We start from the raw sequence: 23,650 nt of genomic DNA, 5'->3' as shown, positions 1-23,650 counted from the left end.
CACCATCTCGATTAATGTTAACACGTAACTTGTTTCTGCACTGCATAACACGGGTTCGTGGTTGAATAAGTATTGAGTGAGTATTGACTACTACTGTACATACACTGTATGTGTCACATGCGTAGTCCAATACTGTTCTGTACAGTGTAGCATACACGTGCCCTTGCAGTGTACTGTACTATGCAGCAGAGGTCTGCAACATCTGGTGAACGACGGTGCAGTATGTCCTATCCTGTTTCATCTCATCGCTTCACTTCACTTCCACGTCCCATTTTGTCCTGTACTGTACACTGTACAGTAGTAGTCCATGACTGTTTATACAGTACAGTGCACTGAGTGCAGTACAGTACATCTGTAGATAACAACTGCAAAGTATGTCGCATACAGTACAGCCTCAGCGTACTGTATGATAAGAGAGCTCAGTGTATACGAAACCTTATCAACTTATTTATTCTCAAGTAAGACATAGCTGACAAGATATACAGTATACTGTACTGTATTATCCTGTGTACTGTACTGTACTGTACAGTACAAAAATCGTGTGATGCTTTAAATTAATTAAATTAAATGACTTTTAATGGTATCGAAGAACGTTTTCGAAACAGTGGATCGCACATTTAGACTTAATACGCGTGCAGGTACACGTGTAGTACAGTACAAGTACTGTATAGTGTACAGTACACTGAACAGTAGAGACTTCATGTACAGAGAATACCGTATACAGTCTAAATGAATCATGACGTGCATTATATCATGATCGCTATTCACTAAATACTAAACCACTATGAAATTCGAATTTTATTTTAAAACGTGCCCACAACTCGGGCCATAGTCAGAATTTATTGATGCTGACTCAATAACTGATTCATCAAAAAGATAAGAACAAAACAATATCATAGGATTGACATTTCGAGTTACATTGATCTTCAATGTTTACGATCTATTTCCCTCTCCTATTTTCGCAGATATGATTATAATTTCTATAGCAAAATATTGTAATGAAGATAAACAGTTAAATTTGGCCAATAAGATTTAAAATTTAATTTAAAATTTAAAGATGACCCCTTTATATAAGTGTTATAGATGGTGATACATCTATCTCGTTACCTTGCGTGTGCCAAGCTGTTTTTTTGCGTACGACACTCTTTCCCATACCAACAGTTAGGGCGGCGAGTTACTTCAGCTATACGCATACAGTAATCAAAATTGCAATAACATATTCTTAAACTGAATAAGTCCAATAAAATTTAATTCATAAAGTAAAAAAATCTTTCAAATATCTAATCACTACCAGGTAATTCAGTATTCGGGATATCATTTCGATAGCAATAAGCCAAAGGGCGCAAAGCGGAAATAGAACAACGATGGCATAATGCTTGCTCGATAGAAAAATTCGCTGATACAAGGGCTAAAAATTATAGTAACTTTATTAATCAATTACTACAAACCATGAAAGATATTGAACACGTGGCTTACTCTCTATAATTTAATTGAAGTAGCTTAAATTATCTCTTACTTGTTGAATACTCATTCGAAGCTAGTCTACTACAGATCGTTTTTGTCATATCCGAAATAGTCAAATGGTTGTCATTTAGGTAATTCTAGATAAAAGCAATTCCGATATTTAAAGATATAAGGATAACCGATAGAAGTATTGTAATAAAGCTCTTTCATTTAATATCATCTAAATCGAATTTTTTACCATCAAGATGTCAGTTTCATATACGTTGCCACTGATTAATTCTCTCAGCCATTCTTCCTTAAATTCCTTGTCTGTAATCAGGGGAGTAGCAATGTCATTAGTCAGCTTATAATTATATTACCAATTACCATCTTATTTTGCGCTACTACGTCGACAAAACAGATAACAAGAATATCCTCGCATTGTACATACCCTTAAATCGAGATAGGCATCCAACACAAGAAGCTCCATTGCACCTCCAGTACATATTGCAATAAACTCCGGAACAGTGTTCGCCTGAATAGTTTGAAGCGATGCAAATTATTAATTCTTTCCAAGTGAGAGACAATACGCTCCATAGCTATAGTAAACGTATTGCTTACATTGAACAGGTGGCCTTCGATCTGATATCGGTTCTGATCTTCGATCAGGCAGAAGCTCAAAGCAACATTGGCATGAAATATGAATTGTATTAAGGTTACAAGTAAAACCTGATGTGTTGCTGGAAATGGTAACGCTGTTGCAGCCATCATCAGCTGCTACACTGGTGTACGACATTCTCCCTGGACATTGCCTACATCTTTCGCTATAATATGAGATATCGAAGGGAAACGGCGAAATAATAATTAATTTTTAAATAAATGTAGGGGCTAGAAAACGTATATTTCGAATAAAGTTCGCTTACTCCTCATCTGAGCTATCACCATCGTAAGATTCAACATTCGACCCTTCGCTATCGTAATATGTGAAGCCAAATTGATTTCGTGCTCTTTTAATAAATTTTTGCGGATCAAGCATTTCTCTCGTGATTTTATTTTTTGCATTCAAATCTTCAATATCTTCATCGCTTCGTTTTTTTTCAGGGTATTGTTTTACGTAAGCATCTACTAAGTTATTTATGATATGATTTCGACTAATTTGAACTACAGTAATTCGGCACTGAAAAATAATGCGAATTGTAAGTGCTGGAATATTAGAAAGGTAAAGCCTTAAAGATGAATGTTTACTTACGGCGGGACAGTTATTAGATTGATTCATCCACGGAGAATAACATCCAGAACAAAAGCAATGTAAACACGGTTGCAAACTTGGCCAGAGAAAATTACAAAATTTAAATATACTTTTATTTTAAAAATTTAATCGATTGCTTGGATTGGTAAACCTCACTGAATAAATAACCTGACTATATATGTATTTATTGATAGAAAATATTTAGTGGTCGCTTACCTAATGCAATCATGCAGTAGATCCTAAATTAGATTGAATTCAAACTTAATGAAAATACCCATCAGGTTTTTCCGTACAATTTCATTTAAACAAGAGTAATTTGTTCACTAGATTTACCTGACAGATCCCACAAGTCAAGTTTTCTAACATGTCCTGTCCAACATTTGAAAGAGTAGAGTTTGGAGCGATTTTTGTAGTGTCCTCAGTCACTTCTGGTTGGGGAACTAATGTCTCAGGTTGTAATTTTCTACTGTTATCTACGTCAAGCATCTTTTCCGGTAAAGCTACATCGCTCTAAAAATGTTATAATATATGAAAATATTGCAGTTAATGCGAAAGAGAATAGTTGCAGACTGCGTAGAGATACATTTATAAAACATGACATCATAACTGACATAAGAAGTAAACTAAGAAGAAAAGGATTACTGCAACAAAGCAATAGCTCGTATTTCCTGTTTTCAAACAACTTCTGCTATCAAGGCATTCTAAACTTCTTTTACCTCCTGTTTGATTTTTTTATTTAAGTTGCTTTCTAAATCCTGCAATGAACGATAACAATGGAAGATACATAAAATTAGTAATCTAGTTCAGCTTAGATCGACACATACAGAATTTAAACTCCATAGATAACATTAAAGTATAAAAGGTTAGAAACCTGATCTGCTAGCCTTTTCTTTGGATTAAATTCGAGGCCTTCATCTATAACAATATTAAACAGTACACGAATTAAATGCAATCTTACGTAGAAGCTGAAACTTTAAGTTGATGAATTTAAAAATGAACTAAAATAATTTTCAAATGTCGCTTTAACAAACGACGCTGACAACACTTGAAATAATTTCTTATTAGTAATTATGCGATGGCCGAAGTAACGAGTTGAATAGCAAACCTTCAAGATAATCATTGTATTCCAGAGTTTCAGAAAAAGACTTTACCTCTTCATATAAGTAAGAAACGTCTAGGGAATATTAATGACATGCGATATAAGGATTACCGATACGATAGTCCATTGAACCAAGAAAGAAATTTGCAACATCCACGGACTATACTAGTACACTAATTCTATAGGATATTCACTAGCATAATGTAGTACAGTATATCAGCAATTTGTACAAAGTAATGTTAACGATGATTGATTGCTGATCGAATTCAATTACTGTACACGTAAACCTATTCAGCATATGATAACTGTAACCCAAGTAATATCATGAGTAGTATTATGGCTATGAAGTTTCATATAACAATTAATTCGAAATCATATTATGAAACAGTCTGTTAGATCTTACATCACTAAGGCGTATTAACTTAAATGTTCTACCGTACAGAAGGAACAAGTCATAGCATAATATAGGTTTATAAATTCATTTAAGGATCACCAGTTACAGACTTACTATAGTTTTGTTTATCGGATCTTAAGACAATTTTAATTTCATCGCCACTTGTTAATTTTGCACGCTAAGAACAATAATTACAATATACTAGTATTATAAACGTAAACGTAGTGGAGTATTACCAGTATCAAGTATACAGTAAATAGAACCGTTATCGTAAACATAAAAATTTGAATTTATAGTTTAATATCTCTAATTTAACAGTCCATATACTTTAGAACCGTACCTGTCCCTTTCGCAATTTTTTACTGTTAACTACTGTTCCGTTCTTACTAAAATTTATATACCAAAATGTTGTAAAAAGAGAATTGTCAATTACATGCTTCAGTAGGTTCTAATAAGAAATTATATACATAGTATACGGCAACCCTAAAAAATTCGAAAATTTCAAACAAGCCTCATTTGTAGAACTTCATTGTGATAAACAACCCGAAACGACCGAGAGTTAATCTACTTTCGGACATAGTCAACTTAAAAAGTAATAATTGTGTATTAACACAACTTTTTTGAATTATTTAAGCATCAAAGTACTACCTAACTCATTCATTGCATCCAACTCCCAGCTATACTGTAAAGAACACACTTTTGATATATGCTATCTCTAAATATATATTAATTTATACAAAATCATGTTAGGATACAGTGCTGTATCTAAATGTGATGGTAGCACTACGTATTAATTATATATAAGTATACACGTATATATGGATATACATCCAATTAGTTATTTTAGGACTACTCAACTACTGTACATATTAATCACATATATGTAGATTCCCGTAACGTTTTCACTACAGAAATATGCGCACAAGTAAAAAGACTAAATTCACGTTTAGTCGTTAATATAAAAAGTTAATATTTTGGAAATCTTATTACAAAAAATAGCAGAGTCAGGATAAGAGAAAGCGTAGGAAAGTAAATATCCGATCTTCACCTTAAATCTACAAGCCAGATTTCTCCAATATCTGGATCTTTAACCAACTTACAATGTTGGCTAGAGACGAACGGATTGTTCAAGATTTTCACATCGCACTCTAGCAAGACAATTCTACTTTAATTCAAATTTGTACACAAGATAAAATCGAATAATCAATTGGCCTACTTAGCAGGAATCAGATAATTAGTTACAGTAAGGTGACGTAATTATTAAGTTGTCATATGCGTTCCACTGGTCAGTATAACTCTAAAAGGAGATCAATTAATGCAGTATTATGCATACTCGTATACTAAACTTTAGTCGACCTACAGTTTAATAATATCGTTATTTACATACAATTTCATTGAGCAATTATGGGAATCGTAACGCTTTCAGCAATGGACTTGTTTATTTAAACTGGATTTCCAAATCCAATGATCGAGTCAATCTACGGTATGTTACAGCAGTTACTGTAATACTCCATTAGTCTGGTGAACGCGTAATGAAGTATATGCAGTCAAGTCGTCGAACGCCTAGTGTATCGTTATATATAAACGCCCAGCTCGTGATACTTTCCGCGCTTCCGATTTATATAGTATTTTACTACAATACACTAACATTTCATACGATAGTCGATAGATACTGCTCGTACAAATATTGAAATGAAGTCTAATAGTAATACCTTGTAATCTGCCGATGGTAATTTCTTCTTTATTAATTTCAATAATATCAGAGCTACAACCCGTCATCGGGATTAGCTTGGCATTCACGATCGTCGATGTCATGTTGATTGAAATTGTATAACAATGGATCACTAGATATACATATTATGGTTCGAATTTTATAGCTAAATCGTCATTTGTTTTTGTTTACTTGTTCGGACTCGCATCGTTGCGGTACAGGACGGTTAGTGTTCCTGATACATTCGCGGGGCACGGGTGTTATAACTTTTACTTTTACTGACAGTGAAGTACAGTACAGTATATTACTCAGTTCCATGCAACTACTGTACACTCAGTTACAGTACAGTGTGGGTCACTGTACACGACAGCATTGTACTTAATAAGGTAAAGTCATGTGAGCACATACGCACATTACATTGAGTACTGTACTGTACTGTACTTTCGTTGTACTGTATTTAGGCCATACTTGGTTCCTCTATGCAAATTAAGTAAAGGTCACGATATCCGTCCAGCTTCACAACGTTACTGTAATTTCAATTGTTGTGAAGCTGGGGGTGGTGAGGAGTCCCTGGTGTTACCTACTGAATATACAGCATGGACAGAAATCCATAATTTAATTTTTGCACTAAGTGACATTTAATGTCATATTGCTTGAGTGAATTATTAGTATTACAGTAGTCCAATGATAATGTTATTATTACTTATTACCAACAGCTGAACACTGATATTAATAATGATAATAACAATAATTATTAATAATTATTTAATATCGAGGATTAATATTTCACAATTACTATCAATCCCTGATCGTAACTTATAACGTCAGTTTATATTATAGTTATTTAAAAGCGTAAACGAACTATATAATATCTATGTCAGCAAAGTGACAGGATATTAAGCTAGTTAATTTGAAATTTCCAGTTCTGTTAGTCTTTTGGCGGATCAATGTTGATCCCTTTTGACTTCTGGTTACATTTTCAGACTAAGTACTTGTGCTTTTTTAGTTTACAATTTAAGGCATACGATATCAAGACATAGCTACTTGACGCTCAATTGAACTGATAGTTTCTAAAGCACTGTAGTATTAAGTAATTTTAGCAAAGTTCTGAATATCTTGCAGACGGAGTTTAATATGTCAAGTACTTGGATATAACTTACCTACTTATCAATACTGTACAGTAAGTAGTTTATTGCTATCTGAGCATATTTTAGATGCAGATGATGGGGCGACTCGTAATAAGTTTGTAAATTTATCTTATTATATAAGCTCGTACAGTAATATTTTCTGTACTATTATAATTTAGTTGCCTGTAATTGTAAGGATCAAGAGATCTGATTTAAATTCTTAATTTTATAGTTAGATGTACAGTTTTTACCTTTGAAAGTAAAAGTAAACATCAGTGAATGTACAGTGAGGTAAGAGCTGACGCAAACATATTTATTTTTTGATACATTCACATTATAATGAACTACCCATTTCTGTATAATTAATACGCGTAATGCAGCACGCTATAAACTCTCCTCCGAATTAATTTACGAGCATATGATGTTAGAGTATAGAAAATGTAGGCAACAAAGTATAATAATTATATTACTATACTGTATACTCATTTAAACAATTTACGTATATACGGTACGCACAGTAGGTATACCTTCAAAAGCGCATAGAACACTATATATTGCATATTTGAGTCACATGGGGCATTAAAATAACTACGAATTGCAACCTACAGATATTAGATAATTAGATTACGGTATAATTTTAAGGTCTCTTGGCACTAACGTATAATCTACGTATACGCCACTTTGTTCTGTTTAACAAAATATTTATACAATCTTACAAAAGTGTGAATACATATATGCACTTAGAAATAACTCTCTCGTAGTTGTGAGGTTTTGCATGATAGTAAGTTATAATTAAGATAAAGTAAAAACTATATCAACTTTCCATCTCCTTCCTCAATGTCTTTTAGATTTAAAACCTCAACTGAGCCCTTTCCTTTCGTCAGTGATCTTACCGTTTCGTCAAATGAACGCAGGTGACCCGGATCGATCAAGCAAACCTGCAGTAGGTATATAAATTGTTACGGTTAGAAATTTACTAAACATTTTTAGCTGTCGAACCAAGACATAGAAGAGTATACACAATAGTTGTGCAATTTGCATGTTAAAGTCTCGTTAATTTACAATTTCTAGTGATCCATTATCCCACTCATCTTTCTCCACATGGGCCATTTTCGGATACAAGATCTCTTTAGCTTTCCTACCTTCGCGACCTGTCAAAGTTAATCGTAACCTCATTTGTGCACGCTCAATCTGCATATTTTCTTTAAGTTGTCTGATTACGTCCAAGGCCTAGTAAATACGAATTATAGCGGTTAAACTTTAGCAGTAGGGAATAACTAATATTTTAAGTTAAACTGGACCTCAACAACTAGTATTGCGTTTGATAACTTTAAGAAAAATATTGATTACTTTCGAGTAGTAGGTATCTTGACTGAGCAATATATACGAATTTTTAACGAAGTTTTTTTCAGTAAGATAAAGAACTTAACATACTTGTTGTTTAGTATTCTTATTCGTCTTGACAGAGTAATGGATGTCTTTCATTCCCTTTTCAATCAAACTTACAGTATAGGGTCTTTTCGTTTCTGGATTTACGCATTTATCAGCCACTATAGTGGCAATCTCTCGAAACATAGTCTCAATTTGGGATGCACGTTCTTTCTCTGATACTTGTAAATCTCCTTTCATTAAAATCTATGGTAGATAAAATAGAATTGTACCTACAAAGTTAACAAAAGTGATATATTGTAGCAGTGTATCATATAGTACGTATGTAATAATTAAAGCAAGTTATGTAGGAATGTTCTTCATTATAAAAGATATAACTCTGTAAATACTTCTGCTTATCAATTAAAAAGCAATGCTCAGCTCGTACGTGCATTAAGTAATATGAACCTCTTTGCATATTTCGGTATCGTCATATGTACCAAAAGCTTTGAAAAGATCTTCTTTTTTAGCGACCTGACCTTTGGAAACATTGATAAAAATGGAGTGAGTCTGGAGTACTTCTTCTATATCTTTTTCCCTACAAAGAGAACGTGCAAGAGTCAGAAATAGCATACACAGTAGCTTGTAGTTGCAAATGTTCCTAAAGATCAACATCATTACAAAAATAATGTCTGTACTGAGTGAGCTAATGGCTTACAGCTTGCAGGTAGGACACAAAAGAATATACTTTTATTGTATTTTATACTGAGTGCCTACTACATAGCAAGTACAGTTCTACATAATATGATAGATTAGTGCTAAAATACTATCGTAATAAATTTCTTAGTAATCAACGCAAAAATGTTGAACTTGATAAACTGTGATTATAATTAATAATATATAATTGTGTACAGTACAGTATAGTGATTTCAAGATCTTGATTGATTAATTACTGCCTATGATGTACTGTACCGTATAGTACTAAAAATGGTACTCACGCTTTATTACGCCAGGAAATGACTTTATTTTTATAGCAAGCTATTTCAAATCGCTTTCCATTACGCTTTAGGCGAACCACCGCGACGTTCGTTAATTTTAACTGATTAATAGGCGTGAAAATTGACATTTTAACTGCAAGGAATTCTGTGTTAGCATGTACTGTACTGTACTGTTGTACTTAGACCTGATTTGTACTGTACACTACGAGATGCGATAAATTAAATTTAAATGAAATATTCTTTGCTTTTTCCTTCTTATTCACTCCGAATGCTATATAAGATTAATACAGTACTGTAATAATAAAAAAAATAAATAAGCTACTGGCTCGGTTATTGAGTAGCCACTACAGTACTGTATAACCTAGTACCACCTGCTGTACTGTACTGTATTATACTGTACAGTACACTGTACTGTACTGTATTATACTGTACACTGTACTGTACTGTATTATACTGTACACTGTACTGTACAGTACTATACGGTAGGGTGTTTGACTCAGCTACTCGCCGGCTCGCGTACTGTACAGTGTACAGTACAGTACACTAGAGTACTGTACAGTACTGGCTCATGCAGTGTTTACACTAACTCGCTGTGCTAATCATACCCGGTTTACGTACTGACAATACGGTACTGTAAAGTGCACTGCACAGTGCACACTACATGAAGTCTATAAGGCGTACAATGGCGGGAAATTACAAACTTTATACTACTCTTTAAGTCATGAACCTTTACTAAAGCTTTTATCTTAAAAAGTCTACACCAAGACACAAGTATTCAAGTGCACACAGTGTACAGTATACAGTATCTCGATTAACCATAGTTATATGTATTTTTCGAAACACGACTTTGATGGCATCACACAGTATCTGATGCACTCGGTGCTGAAAAAAAGGAAGTAATAAAGTAATATTAAACATGTGTTTATAAACGATCTCAAGACAGCCGAAACAACCCCACGAAAATGAAATTTACCGCAGAACAAACAGACCGATGATATACTGTAATTGAATTATTCAACATTGAAGTTTTTAGTAAGATCCCAAACTACTGTACTCAAGTTCAAAAGTTCCAGGAATAGTAGAATTCCCAATTGTCTTCTTGAAAAGGTAAAAAACTAAGACGGACATGATTAATTGCACTTGTGCTGAAGGCTGTGCAATGTACAGTGTGCACTGCAGAATTAGTAAGTACGTAAATGCTTTAATGCATATCGAAATTTAAGAAACTCATAGCGTATATTAAGTGTAACAACCAGTACATCACCCTTTCGAATGAAGGGGTATGAGTTAGTCGTAAATGCAGTCATAAGTTTGGAATTTCCTGGAATCTATGCGTATGTTTCATTGTAAGAAATTGTTATTTCACGGAGTACTAGTTTACAATTAAAGTTCATTCATTTTATTAATCGGCGCTGTTGTATTCTTTTCATGAAATGGATGCATCACTATGAGCGTAGCTATTATTAATGTAGTATACAATCCAGAAAATGCATGTTGCACTAAAAATTTAAAGTTTTTATAGGACGTACAAGTAAAATGGATTTTTCATACCGCAGCGGTAGATGTCAACAGATGCAAATAGTACCTAGTAATAAGATTGAATTTGATGACAGTGAAGATATGCCTATCGAATCTTATCTATTCACATTTGGCCGACAATTAACAGAAGGTACAGTATCGCTGACCAACTAGAGCATGTACAACAATGATAAACTACAGTCTTATATCCTGTTTATAGTTTAGTAAGCCCACCAATACACTAACTTTATTCATGTAATCATATGTCGTATCTATATAGAATTTTACATGCTGACCGCATTGTAAATAGATACATAAAAGTAATTTATTTACTTGACAGTGTAAAGGAATTCATGTATAATTTAACTTGAGTGGTAGTAAGGTTACAACGAGCGCAGTAATTCAACCATGGTTTACTATTACTTTATGGTATGGCTAAATTTTATTATCCATTGTCCCAATACCGTAAAAATCATTTACAGTTAAGTTCTAAATAGCAGCGTTTTGCTTTCCTTGACTGAATTGGCGACGTTTCAGTTGTGATCGCGTTATAGTTGTTGGGAAAGTAAAATTCCGTTGTTTGGTTTGAAAGAAAGAATATACTGTATGTGTGAAAATTAGTTGCTTTTATTAGAAAATCCAGTCATAGTGAGTATAGATTTTCCGTTTGTCATCTATGATGATTTGTGAAAGTATGCTTAGATTTGTTTTATCCAAAACTTACATGATTTCAAATAAATGACTACCATACTTTGCTAGTATTTGAGTACTATTTAGCTATATCCCCTTTCCATTGAAATCTTTCTCTAAGAATAATTTTTATTTGTATTCGATTTTAAATATCTAAAATCCAAGGAAATTGTAAAGACACTTCATGCAAAGAAAATAAAACAAGCTGTTATAACCATCACAATGACGAAACACCAAAAAATTCTCAATTCATTGCAGATGATAAAACACCATCTTCTTTAATGTCATATACGAAATCCCCCAATTTATTCTCTCCAACACAAAAAATTACATACACACACACAGCTGGTAGTAGTCGCAGGTACGCACGCTCTAAACTGTACACTGGTATTATTAGAACTTAATCGCAATTTACTCCACAGCTTTAGTTTTTCTAACATGTCAAACCGATCCTTGTGTCTGCCTTTCTTTAGATTGATCCATTCTAGCTATAACAGACCCGATGATAGTTTTAATGATATCCTGGTCTCTTTGACTGATAGCCCTATACCAATCTGGAATGCAAATAACTCCGGAGAATCACCATTAACTGCACGCCAAATGTCTTCTGGTCTTCATTTATCGTCTTCTACGCCAGTTGCTCTTACTAATAGCGGTTCACCAATACTCAGTACTGTTCCTCTTCATGTGCGAACTTCCTCACTCAGCGATAGCAGTGAGGATGAAATTTACAATGCTCGAAGGTGAGAGTGATATTTTACTATGATCTCTGGTCATACGAATTGTGCGTATTCTGCGGATAGACATTTAGAAGAGTATTTGCTCGATAGCGTTAGGATATGATCAATTATATTATTACCGTGTAATTTAAAGTCATACCATAACTTATGTAAATCTTAAAAGAAATCGTTTATGCCAATCTTCTGCTCTACAATACCGGTCAGCTGCTGTTCTTATGTAATCTTTATTATACATAATTAAATAGAACTTAAGCTCAGCTACAGTAGTTTCTGTGATAATAGTTGTAGAATTTTTTGTCTGTAAAATTATAGATGTCAGCCCCAGTCGCGCTTAGCAACCTTTATACAAACTGTAAACGACAAGCCTAAATCAGGTAAGTAGCTTCCGAATGCTTTCTTTAAATTATAACCTTGGCAGATTTCGTCTTCAAGCTTTAATTACATAAAGTTAACGTTACTATTTGTTCTCGGCAGATTTATCCAATTGTTCGATTGCAACCCCGAAGGTAGTATTTATAACTTTATGAATTATTTAATAGATGTGCATAAGCGCGCTAAGATTTACTTTATGAACTGCTTTAAGTACTATATTGTCGTTTTGCTTAGATTCAAAATACAATACAAACACATCCAATTATTAGTATAGAAGATGATAATTACTACATTTGGACGGATTCCTTAGCTACTCCACCTCCATCTAGTAGCAAAGGATTATCTAAAAATCATAGATCTTTTCAGAATGCGGAAGGACAAAGTTAGTACCTGAAGAGATTGATGTAACCGGCGATATCTGCGTTCTAAAGAGTGCTATTATTCAAGGATTTATTAACATTTATACCTAAATTTTTAGCTGCATTTACAGGATCAAATTGCAAGGATATAACAATGAATAGTAGTAACAATGCATCAAGAATAAACAGCCAATCAAAGGTCTTCTTAATATCTAAGTCTACGATGTTAAGTATTATTTTCATGCTATGCTCAGTATTTAAATGGAGACATTTTATCTCTCTAGGTTGTAGCAAGAGTACTTTTTGATACAGCGTTCCAAACAAATCTCGGAAACACTAATGTAATTAACAGTCACACTGATAATAACGGGGCGGAAGATTTAGCCAAATTATTACCCAACGCAACTGAAAGTAGTGGATTTGGTTCCATGTACAATCCTGTACTGGAAAAAAAAAGTAAAATATCAGTATCTTCTTGATAAGGCACTTATAGTATTGTTTTTTGGACTGAATATGGTACGTCTATTATTATAGGAAAGAAACAAAGTACGCCGGAAACCATGGTGCAGTCAAAATATCAAATTTTGACTGAAAACTCGAAAATTTATTATGATAAAAGAAATTGCTTAAGTGAAGCTACTAAGAATCTGGTTGTCATCAATACAGATATTACTTCCACACCTGAAGATATTTCTTACAGCCTATTAAATACGGAATTTGAAAACGCAGAAAAGAATGGATATAGAATAGACTTACAGAATAACGATAACAATAAAAGTGCCAGTGCTGATGTTGTATGCACCCAAACATGTCCAAGCCCTGACGATTTAAGCCGGTTTAAGAAGAATCTGGACGTAGTACACCATCCTAAGAATCATCTTGATGCCCAATTCATTTGTACCGAAAGGAATGAAGTTTCCGATGAAGTACTTCTCGAGGCTGAATCAAAAGAAATGGAAGCAGCTGAGACGGTTGCTAATGGCAGTCAGCATTTAAACTGTTTAAATACACCTATTGAGAACATTTGCAGTTTTCGGACTGCAACTGGAAAAAAAGTTCGAATATCTGACAAGCATCTTAATGAAGCTAAGGCTATGATGATGGAAATTGAGCTCGAAGCTAACAACTTTATTGAAGGATTGCGAAAAGAAAGTGATCTAGAGCTAGACACTACCGAAGAGAAAGTTTCGCCTCTAAAAAGAGGTTCTCCATCCTTGATCGATTCTGATTTGACTTCAATCACGAAAGGCCAGGGCTTAATGTTAGCTAACCAAAATAAATCTAATACATTATTAATAAGGGAGGATTTTTCATCTTCAGAGCAGAAATCTTTCCATCGTACCAATAGCTATACATCGAACTTGAAGCCTGGTAATAAGTCTCAAAGGTTAAGACCTGATTCTCATTCTAGCTGTCATAATACTGCCGCATCATTTACAAAGGATTCCAAGTCTTCGGATGGTCTATCAGGATTTAGTACAGCATCCGGTCAAAAGGTTCCTATATCGAAGGCAGCTCTTCATCGCGCTACGATCTTACTGAAAGACATAGACAACCTCTCTGATGGTTCGTTAGAGGATCTCAAGTCCCCACATACACGGAAGCGTGTGTCACAATTTGTACCACCTCGATCAGTTCAGTCCAAAACCAAATCTTTAAACAACTCAGAAAAATCAAATACGGGTGTGCGAATGCAATCCATAAAGAAGACCTCGAATACAAATAAAGTTCATAGTAATTCTAAAAATAATGCCTCTGAAATTGCATGCAATAGTGTTGCTTTTGCAACTGCCTCAAGCAAAGAGGTTTGCGTATCTACTGAATCACTTAAACAAGTTAATGCCCTACTTAATGATTTCGAAAGCCACCAATTATTAGATAGGGAATCTGAAAGGATAAAGACTCAAAATGATGTTGGTAATCAGAACCGTCAGGATTTCTCGAACAATTTTGTCGAGGGTAGTGACTTTGTGAAAGAGAAAAAATGCGTACTTATGCAAGATCGCGACATATCAATAAAAGTGTCAGGTAAACGTGAATCCCAAGAGCACCATGAATCGAATAAGCTTCATATAATGCGAAATTCTGATTTTCAACGAGGCAATACTGAAGATAATTCAAGTGCTTACCAACAAACAGATACTCGTACTAATAAAAGATCTAAGGTAGATTTTGATTTTCAAACTGCTAGAGGTGGATGTATTACTATATCTGATGAAGCATTACAGTCGGCGAAATTACTATTGTCTGAAGTGGGTTTTGAAAACTTCGCAATAGACGAGATGCAGCCAGAACTAAAATCGGAAGAGGTGGCATCGAATAGTAATAATTCTTTTAGCAACATAGATAAAAATTTTATCTATAGATATGCCACCAGTAAAGGTTTTAAGAAAGTAGGGGAACCGGAGATTCATCGAAATAGAACTGAAAGTGCTATAAGGAGTTCCGATACGCAGTTAAGAAATTGCGATATACTAGACAAAATTGGCTTGTCTGAATCTCCCTCTGGTCAACATAATCTGAAAAGTAGTACAAAAAATGATAAACTAGATATCTCTGGAAATGTAAACTCCGGATTTCAAACTGCTAAAGGCACAAACATTACTGTTTCGGATGCATCTTTAGATTTAGCGGAATCACTTTTATCTGAAATTCATCGTGACAGCTCAACAATAAACGAACCACTGCTTGAATTAGCAATAAAATCTGAAAAGATTTTAGATCCTGATGATACTATCTGCCATATTGGTGAAACATTCGATAGCAAAAGCAATTCAGTCAAAAACAGCAACATTGAAACCCCTTGCCGGAGCGATGCATTCCAAAGCAGAAATAAAACCCCTGTCGAACCTCATGTCAAGCCAGATATCAATATGAATACGATCGATGAAACCAACCAGCTTGTTAACAGGGGAAAACCGTGCATTATGGGCGGATTCAAATCTGCAAAAGGGACTAATATTAAAGTATCAGAAGAATCGTTGCGTAAGGCAAGATTACTTTTATCTGAGACTGAAGGCGATAATCCGACGACAAAAAATAATGTTTTTGAAAGTAATAATTGCGGTAGTTCTTCGATTCCTAGTCTTCATTCTATGACTGATTTGGAAGTAGTACGAGAAAGTGAAGAATGTGCGAAAGCCTTACTTTCTGATGATCACTGGCGAAAAAGTAAAATAGATAGTTCTATTCTCGCCTTCGATACCGGTTCAAAAATCTCCAAAAACGGTAACTAGATCTACGCGTACATTTTTAACGCTTGCAATCAGTCTTACTGCATGATGTAACAGCTAAATCTAGGCGTTACTAGTCACGATATTTGTGTGTTCCCTATCGTTCTCGAACTTGACTCTCGGAATAACTAAGCATATATTTATATCTTTGAGGCAGAAACAAAATGCGATAGGAATTTGGAAAAAAATTCGGTAAAATAGAATACTAACTTTGCATTTTCCGAGAAAAGATATGCGAGAGCTACATTAACGTATTTTCTACAACCATAATAAATTGTTAAGAATTCGATAGCCTGTAGTTTTAGACTTTATTTTTAAACATTGTTATACGTTGGAAGGCGACATAGCATTATAACATTAATGCTATTGTAACATCTCATTATTAGTTGTCTTGGGCTTACTTCTTGTTCAACTTCAGTACAGTATCAGTAATATAATGCTTCTTTAAAAAGTCTTTATAAATTTATTAATCGAATCGTTGGTACCATTATGTAACTATTAGTGACCCTCTAACTTTTGTAATTTATTTGGATCCTCAGAAGTCTTTCTCTAGTTATGTAATTTTAGTTCTATTTTTATTCTTGATAGATAGATGGTATGCGTAAACGCCTTATACCAATATCAACATCTCCAACATGTAAGCACAATTCTTGATTTAATTGTACTAAATTTAAATTGTAAATAGCCTTGTGTATCCAGCTATACAGTTTTTACTAAATTCGCGAATACGGTATGTTAATTATCAGGATAACCCCATGATCTCGACCTACTTATGATAATTTTGGGGATACCTTAATATTATTACTAGAATACGTCTTTAATATACTTTTTTTTAGTTACGTTTGCTGATCGTGTGCCTTCTAAGCCGGCATTGAAACCGGTGCGTTGTACTCCTATCGGAGGTCAATATCATCGTCAAAACAATTCAACCCTTAAAAGGTAGATGAGTTCACAATTGTAGTTTTAACTTATGTTTTTGTTTTACCAAGACTAAATACAGCTTTACTGTTTAAATCTAGGTTTAAAAGTAGTTTTAATATAAAGAGAAATGGAAGTATGCATTGTCTTTATCCTTCGAAAATCTCTAGACATTTAAATTGCTGGACGGAGAGAGGTTAAGACTTTATATTTATCAAATGCAGAAATTACCGTTTTATGAGATAATTAGAGTGTAATCTGCGATCAAAAGGCGTTAAGAGTTTACTAACAGACAATATCGTTGACTACGTATCTTTGCTTAAATGAGGCTGCCGCGTATTTTTTGCAAGTAGTCTAAATTTGATAAACTTATTAAAATTAATAACGTAATGAATTAAAAATGCAGAAAATGCCAACGCCGTAAGCTATCCAAAAAGTAGCCCCCGCAATGGTCGTAATACTCATATTCTCATGGAAAATAATCAAGACCCTTTCTCTCAAACCGGTTATTGGCTGCGGATGAAAATAAATACGAGCAGCAAGCGCTATAGTTTAAAATCTTTAATCTCTTATGGACAATTACAGAACTTTACAAGAGATCAGGTATCAAATTTTGTGAGCGTATTCGTGTTGCAGTACGTTTCTACATGGCATAGTCTGGTATTAATGTATCACGTTTATTGTTGTCAAAATCACGTAATAAAAGCTCTGATGCTTAATTTGTAATAACAGATCGTGTAATTTAACTGTAATTAATTCTATTTTAATTAACTAGCTAGAGGCCTATGGACTTACAGAAAATGTATTAAGTGTGACAAGTAAGACTGCTATGTCCTTTAAGTTTAAACCAAGGGAATCCAACTGTCAAGAATCAAGCTGCGAAAGGTTTAATATCAAGACAGAAGATGATATTTACTTGTTAACAAATAATAGCTTTTTGGATCTACACGATTTTACTAGGTATTATTCGAACTATTACATGTACATGGAAACAGTAATATTAATATGCAGTAATCAGTAGTACTGAAATCAAACTTTAAACAGGGCATTCCTTAGAGCACCGAGTATTAATCCGTCGCTTATAAGTAAGGAATGGGTGGCTAATCATTTTAAATGGATCGTTTGGAAATTAGCTGCTTATGAAGTTTTTTTCCCTCAGTGTTTTGCGTCCAGGTACAGTTTTTAGACCCATTGTTCGGAGTTTATTAAGAGCATTATACATTAGTGTTTGCTTATCACTTATTACACGTGAATTGTTGTTATACGATTTAGTAAAGACAATCATTAATCGATTCATATAGGTCCTTAACGCCTGAAGTTGTTCTACATCAGTTAAAATATCGATATGATACGGAAATAAATAACTGTAAAAGGTAGGTAGGATTCTCCCGATACAGTTTTAAGATTATAGTAAAGAATGAAAGATTAACTGTATAAAGTTAACATGATCCTGTTTGACATCTTCGTCTCGAAAAGATCCGCACTAAAGAAAATTTATGAAAGAGATGATACCGCATGTCGGACTTTGGTTCTTTGTGTATCCGATATTATAAGTAAACCCGAAAAATCTAGTGATACAATAGATGAAAGTGTAAGTTCAGACAGCAGAGTAAATTAGAAATTAAAGTCGGCGAAATTAATTCCTTAAGGACTATACGTAAATGCGCATACATTGCATTGCTATTGCAATTTATCATAAGTAATGGAATTTATTACAATAGGCACCAACATTTGCTGTTATAGAGTTAACGGATGGATGGTATAGCATTAAGGGCCTTTTAGACCGGCCACTTACAAAGTTATTAACAGATGGTAAAATTTCGATTGGACAAAAGTTATGTATCTTTGGTGCGGAATTGATTGGATCCACTAATGCGGTGTCGCCCTTAGATGTACGAAATACCAAATACGATTAATTTTAGTGATATAACGTAATTGAACATAACAAAGATTCTACATTATTCTTTTAAAATCTTGTTCCTTTGTATATTACCACAGAGTTGAGAATTAGTTTATCGTTCTATTTCGTAACATTTACTTTTAGGCTCCCGATACCCTAATGTTGCGTCTTTCTGCTAATTCGACAAGAAGAGCAAAATGGTATTCTAAGTTGGGGTACCAACGCCATTCTCGAGCTTTTCCTATTCCTATTGATACCATTTATGCTGATGGTGGACTTGTAGGCAGGCTGGATGTAGTTGTAGCGCGTAGCTATCCCTTAACATATATGGAAAAAACCGATGACTGCGTTCGGGTATATAGCGAACGTGCTGAGGATCGAGCAGCAAGAGCAAGAATCGAAAAGAGCGAAAAATTCGCTGAATCTCTATACTTAGAGGCATTCAAGGAATTAGAACTCAGCATCAATAGAGGCAATAAGTTTTGATCGTGATTTCTATCACAAAGATTTGATATACAGTAATAGTATATTTGCGGAGAAATCGAAGCATTATAACGTATGTAACTTTATCTCAGATCAAAACAAGAAAAGGGCTAGGCAATCCTTCGAAAATATTGAAACGATTGAAGACGGAAAGAAACTTTTCGAACTATACTGGGTTGCTGCTGATCCTGCGAATTTTGAAGTATAGATCATAACTTTCTTAATATCATTTGTAGTATTGGCGGATTTTACCCAGACTTTAGTTAGTTCCTTTTGTATTGAATTTTCAATATATATTCAGTAAAGATATACCACGATTATTTTAATTTAGAAACAGCTTAATGAGAAACAGCGTCAAAATATGATGAACTATCGGCTATCACAAAATCGCTTTGAAGTAGAAAAAATCCAAACAGTTATCCAAGGAAAGATACAAGACAATGTTAAAAAAGTATTAAATACAGTCGTTTTTGAAATATACTACCGCTGTGAAAAATTATACTGTATTGATACTAGTTTCACCAATTTAAAGTTTTCTAGTAGTGCCGTCACTCCTATAAAAAAGATTAGGCTTATCAATTATCAGCGCAAGAAATCAAGGATGCCAGATTGCTTTCTTACTATTTGGAAACCAAGCGATGAGATTCTAGAAATGTTGAATGAAGGAAACCTGCTGAGAATTTATCATCTTACGGCATCTCCTAATAGGTATCACTTAAAATTTTTTATTGTTCCGTAGTATTTGATGATTTTTCAAACCGCAGATAGCTAACATTTTAAGTTTCTAGATTTCAAAATACATCCAGCAGTGCTCAGGTATCTTTCTATCCGTATTCATATTTTATTTTATATATTTGAAGGTAACAGTCGTTAAGCATTAACCCTTAGATTTGATGTATATTGACAGCTTTCTACAACTCGTATAACAAAATTTATTCCTATAACAACTTATCGAGTTGCAATTGAACGTCTTTACATCGAACGTCAGGTAGATGATTTTATGTAATAGAACCAAATAAATCTAGACCAATAAAGCATTATTTATCGCTTGATGTTTGAAATAGGTCTATCAAGTTGGTAATGTCAAATCGAAATTTACTTCAATGCCTTTTGATGAGTTCGATTGTGTCGGGATTGTAGTCTATGTAGATTTCAATTGTGAATCAGCATTAACTCGGTAGAATCATTTTTAGTGCTTTATTTCACCTAATTTAGAAGTTCAAGATAACCTGATTACACTATCAAAATTTTAGATTAGTAGATTCAGTATATTTGGCTGATAAAGACTGCAATCTCCTTTGCATACGATTTGTCAACGGGTTGAAGGTAGGTACGGTTTCGTTTACCTAGTAACTTTATTCTCTGATGTTAGTAAGGTCTGACAATGAACTAATCACAATTTTATAGCATTATGCTGTTGACGATTTGTTAACCGTTGGTATGGCTGTTTCGATATGCAATCTGCAAACGAAGCCGCGAATGTCTCTAGCTGTACCCATAGCAACAGCAACAGAACTTACAAAAGTATCTCAAAACTTAGACAAGGATACTGGATCTGCCTTTGAGATTTTATTAAACAACCTACCAGTATGCACTATTTGAAATAATATTTACGTAGTATGTGTCACAAACGTAAGACTTATCTAGAAATATATTAACTGAATTTTCAGGATAAGCAATGGCTTCTTAGTAAAACTATGGATATGATTAGGTCGTTACGCATACAGGAAAATAATCTCAATTTCGCGAACGAAGGCTTGGCATTGCAAACGAAAAATAAGCCTCCAGCTTCGGCAAAGAAAAAGAAAGCCCATCGACAGGTAAACCATCCTAATAACTCTCTTACATCCCGCCCAAAAACGAGGGCATTGACAAGATTAAATGATAAAACTTAGGTTATTCTATCAGCTATTGATAACAATAAAACACTAATAAATATTCTTGTACTGTATCATACATTGTAACCGCAATATCGAAACAGTAAAATTTTATAACTTGTCAGTTACCTATTTAGCATTTTTCGTGAAGTTATCTACCATATAGTGTGTTACGCAATTTTGGTGAATATACCATTCAGCAGGCAATTGCTACAGTGTACCCTACTGTAGTGACAACTAGAAAGGGTTGCTGGCATGTAAAATGAATACGTTGCAACTATGAAATCTCATAAAATGTTCAGTTGATTTCTTTTTTGCTGGTTGTAATTATACTGTAAAGTATTATAAATATAAATTTTTCAAAGCAGCTTCTTTTATTTAACTGTCGTTTTGAATTGTGTTGATGTATAATTGCATCGCGGATCAGTTGTCCATAAACGAACTATGAAATAAATGTTTTTACCGCCTTGCGATCATTGCCACTTACATTTCATCCAATATTATAGTTTACTTTGGAATACATTAGCAGATAGTTTAGAGGTATAAAACAGCCTTATTTCATATTCATTTTCGTTCTCTACCGCTATACGAAATCTGCAATCCAGATTCCATTACAATCATCTAATCAACAAGATTTTCAGTTGCGATTGCGCCATTACTTCCGTGTCTTATCTGATATGTATAAATGATAAACTAGCCAGTTAGGTAAACAGTCGTGCAAGGACACGGAAAATTCATCCAATTGTAATTATAAGTAATTCGTACTAACAGTAAATACAAACTGCAAAGTTGATAACTTCACAAAATTCTAAATAATAAGCTAGAAGATACGCAAAAATCTTCAATTAGTCCTCTTCTTAGTTGGTATCGATTTTTAAAGGACTGTATGTTTTCCCTTCCTATACTATTGCAACGGTGAAAAATTGTTCTTTTCTATGATTACGATAACGTTGCAAATTAAATTATGGTCCTTCAAAAAACAATATAACACCGTGATAGATAATAAATGATACGATAATTTTCAAGTAATGTAGGTAGTAGGAATTGTATGAAATACTGTACTACTCTAATCACGAAACATTTTAGGGACGAACTGCTCAAGAAATATGATAAATCTAAAGTAATTATCGAAAGATCAAACTATAAACATTTGGTAAAATATAGCATTATACGCGTAAACTGACTACACGATCTACACTACCTCCTTCAGATTAATCTTACTTGAAATTAAATAGAGTAGGAGAATCCAAATAAATATTATAAAATTTAGCTTATTTAGAAAACTTATTCTATTAATACAAAGAGAAAAAATTTAAATAAGGATTGACTAAAGAATATTATTTGCCTGCTAATTTAAAATAATATGAAAATAAATTATAACAATGAAAATAATTGTAACGGATTAATTAAAAGCCAAAATCTAATCCTTAAAAATTAAATCAGAACGAGCTTCTGATACGTTAATACAGTAGTATCAAGTTTGACCTCCACCTATCAACACATAAAGTAAACGTCAACTTAAGGGATAGTTTGCAGCATAAATTAATTTAATAGCTGAAGTGAATTGGACCGCAATACAACAATGCACACAAACATTTGATAGTTAAATGACATGACATGCCGTTGATTGTCTAACAATTTAAAACAAGGACTATTAAAATAAGCTATTTCAACAGAGAAGTACATGTCTTAGTACACCAAATTCATAGTGAGGTTATACGCGTATAGTACTGTACTCAATATAGAAATTGAGTTTTATGACTGAAGGTAAGGAGAAAATTTGAGTTAAGTAGGGATGGATATGATGTATACATAATTTTTTACCTGACTTCAGAAATACTGCAACAAATAAAAACAATTGCTATAACGTTAAGGACGATCGAGATCTATCGATGATCATAATTAATATCTATCGAAGACATAGGCTAATCGTCTATTTTACATTAGCATAAAATATATTAATGCAAGAATATTTTCATTGTATTCTGAATTGAATGGAAGAATTTTGCATATGTGACACGCGAATATCATGTAATCCAACTTGCACTTCAGATGAGAAATTAGCAATTTCTACTGCAAGCCGTTTGTTAGGCAAACCAGATACAATTATATAAGTGTCCCCACAGTTTTCATTTTATAAGCGTTGATTCGTTAATTTTATTATCAAAGAT

At 33.6% G+C, this 23,650-nt stretch overlaps 3 protein-coding genes across 3 annotated transcripts; 1 reads left to right on the top strand and 2 right to left on the bottom strand.

The window, feature by feature from the left end:
• Positions 1-940: 940 nt before the first annotated feature.
• TRIADDRAFT_28805 (uncharacterized protein) lies at positions 941-2,719 on the bottom strand (the record flags this gene model as incomplete). The annotated part of the gene is made up of 8 exons (XM_002114990.1): positions 941-980; positions 1,108-1,183; positions 1,292-1,396; positions 1,517-1,601; positions 1,703-1,773; positions 1,895-1,978; positions 2,065-2,267; positions 2,367-2,719. 8 exons carry the CDS (start codon positions 2,717-2,719, stop codon positions 941-943), a joined length of 1,017 nt encoding a protein of 338 aa, XP_002115026.1.
• A 5,113-nt stretch (positions 2,720-7,832) lies between these two features.
• On the bottom strand, positions 7,833-9,517 carry TRIADDRAFT_28466 (uncharacterized protein; the record flags this gene model as incomplete). The annotated part of the gene is made up of 5 exons (XM_002114989.1): positions 7,833-7,961; positions 8,086-8,253; positions 8,458-8,658; positions 8,860-8,989; positions 9,390-9,517. 5 exons carry the CDS (start codon positions 9,515-9,517, stop codon positions 7,833-7,835), a joined length of 756 nt encoding a protein of 251 aa, XP_002115025.1.
• A 10,686-nt stretch (positions 9,518-20,203) lies between these two features.
• On the top strand, positions 20,204-22,168 carry TRIADDRAFT_59113 (uncharacterized protein; the record flags this gene model as incomplete). Its single annotated transcript, XM_002115154.1, has 8 exons — positions 20,204-20,310; positions 20,391-20,418; positions 20,510-20,590; positions 20,667-20,779; positions 20,856-20,928; positions 21,010-21,189; positions 21,273-21,422; positions 22,085-22,168. The coding sequence occupies 8 exons, from the start codon at positions 20,204-20,206 to the stop codon at positions 22,166-22,168; spliced, it is 816 nt and encodes a 271-aa protein (XP_002115190.1).
• Between the last annotated feature and the right edge of the window lie 1,482 nt (positions 22,169-23,650).

Source organism: Trichoplax adhaerens, genomic scaffold (genome assembly GCF_000150275.1).
Source record: "Trichoplax adhaerens TRIADscaffold_9 genomic scaffold, whole genome shotgun sequence".
Taxonomy (NCBI): Eukaryota; Metazoa; Placozoa; class Uniplacotomia; order Trichoplacea; family Trichoplacidae; genus Trichoplax; species Trichoplax adhaerens.
The sequence above is the reverse complement of the archived record's forward strand: the minus strand, read 5'-3'. Positions and strand labels throughout refer to the sequence as shown.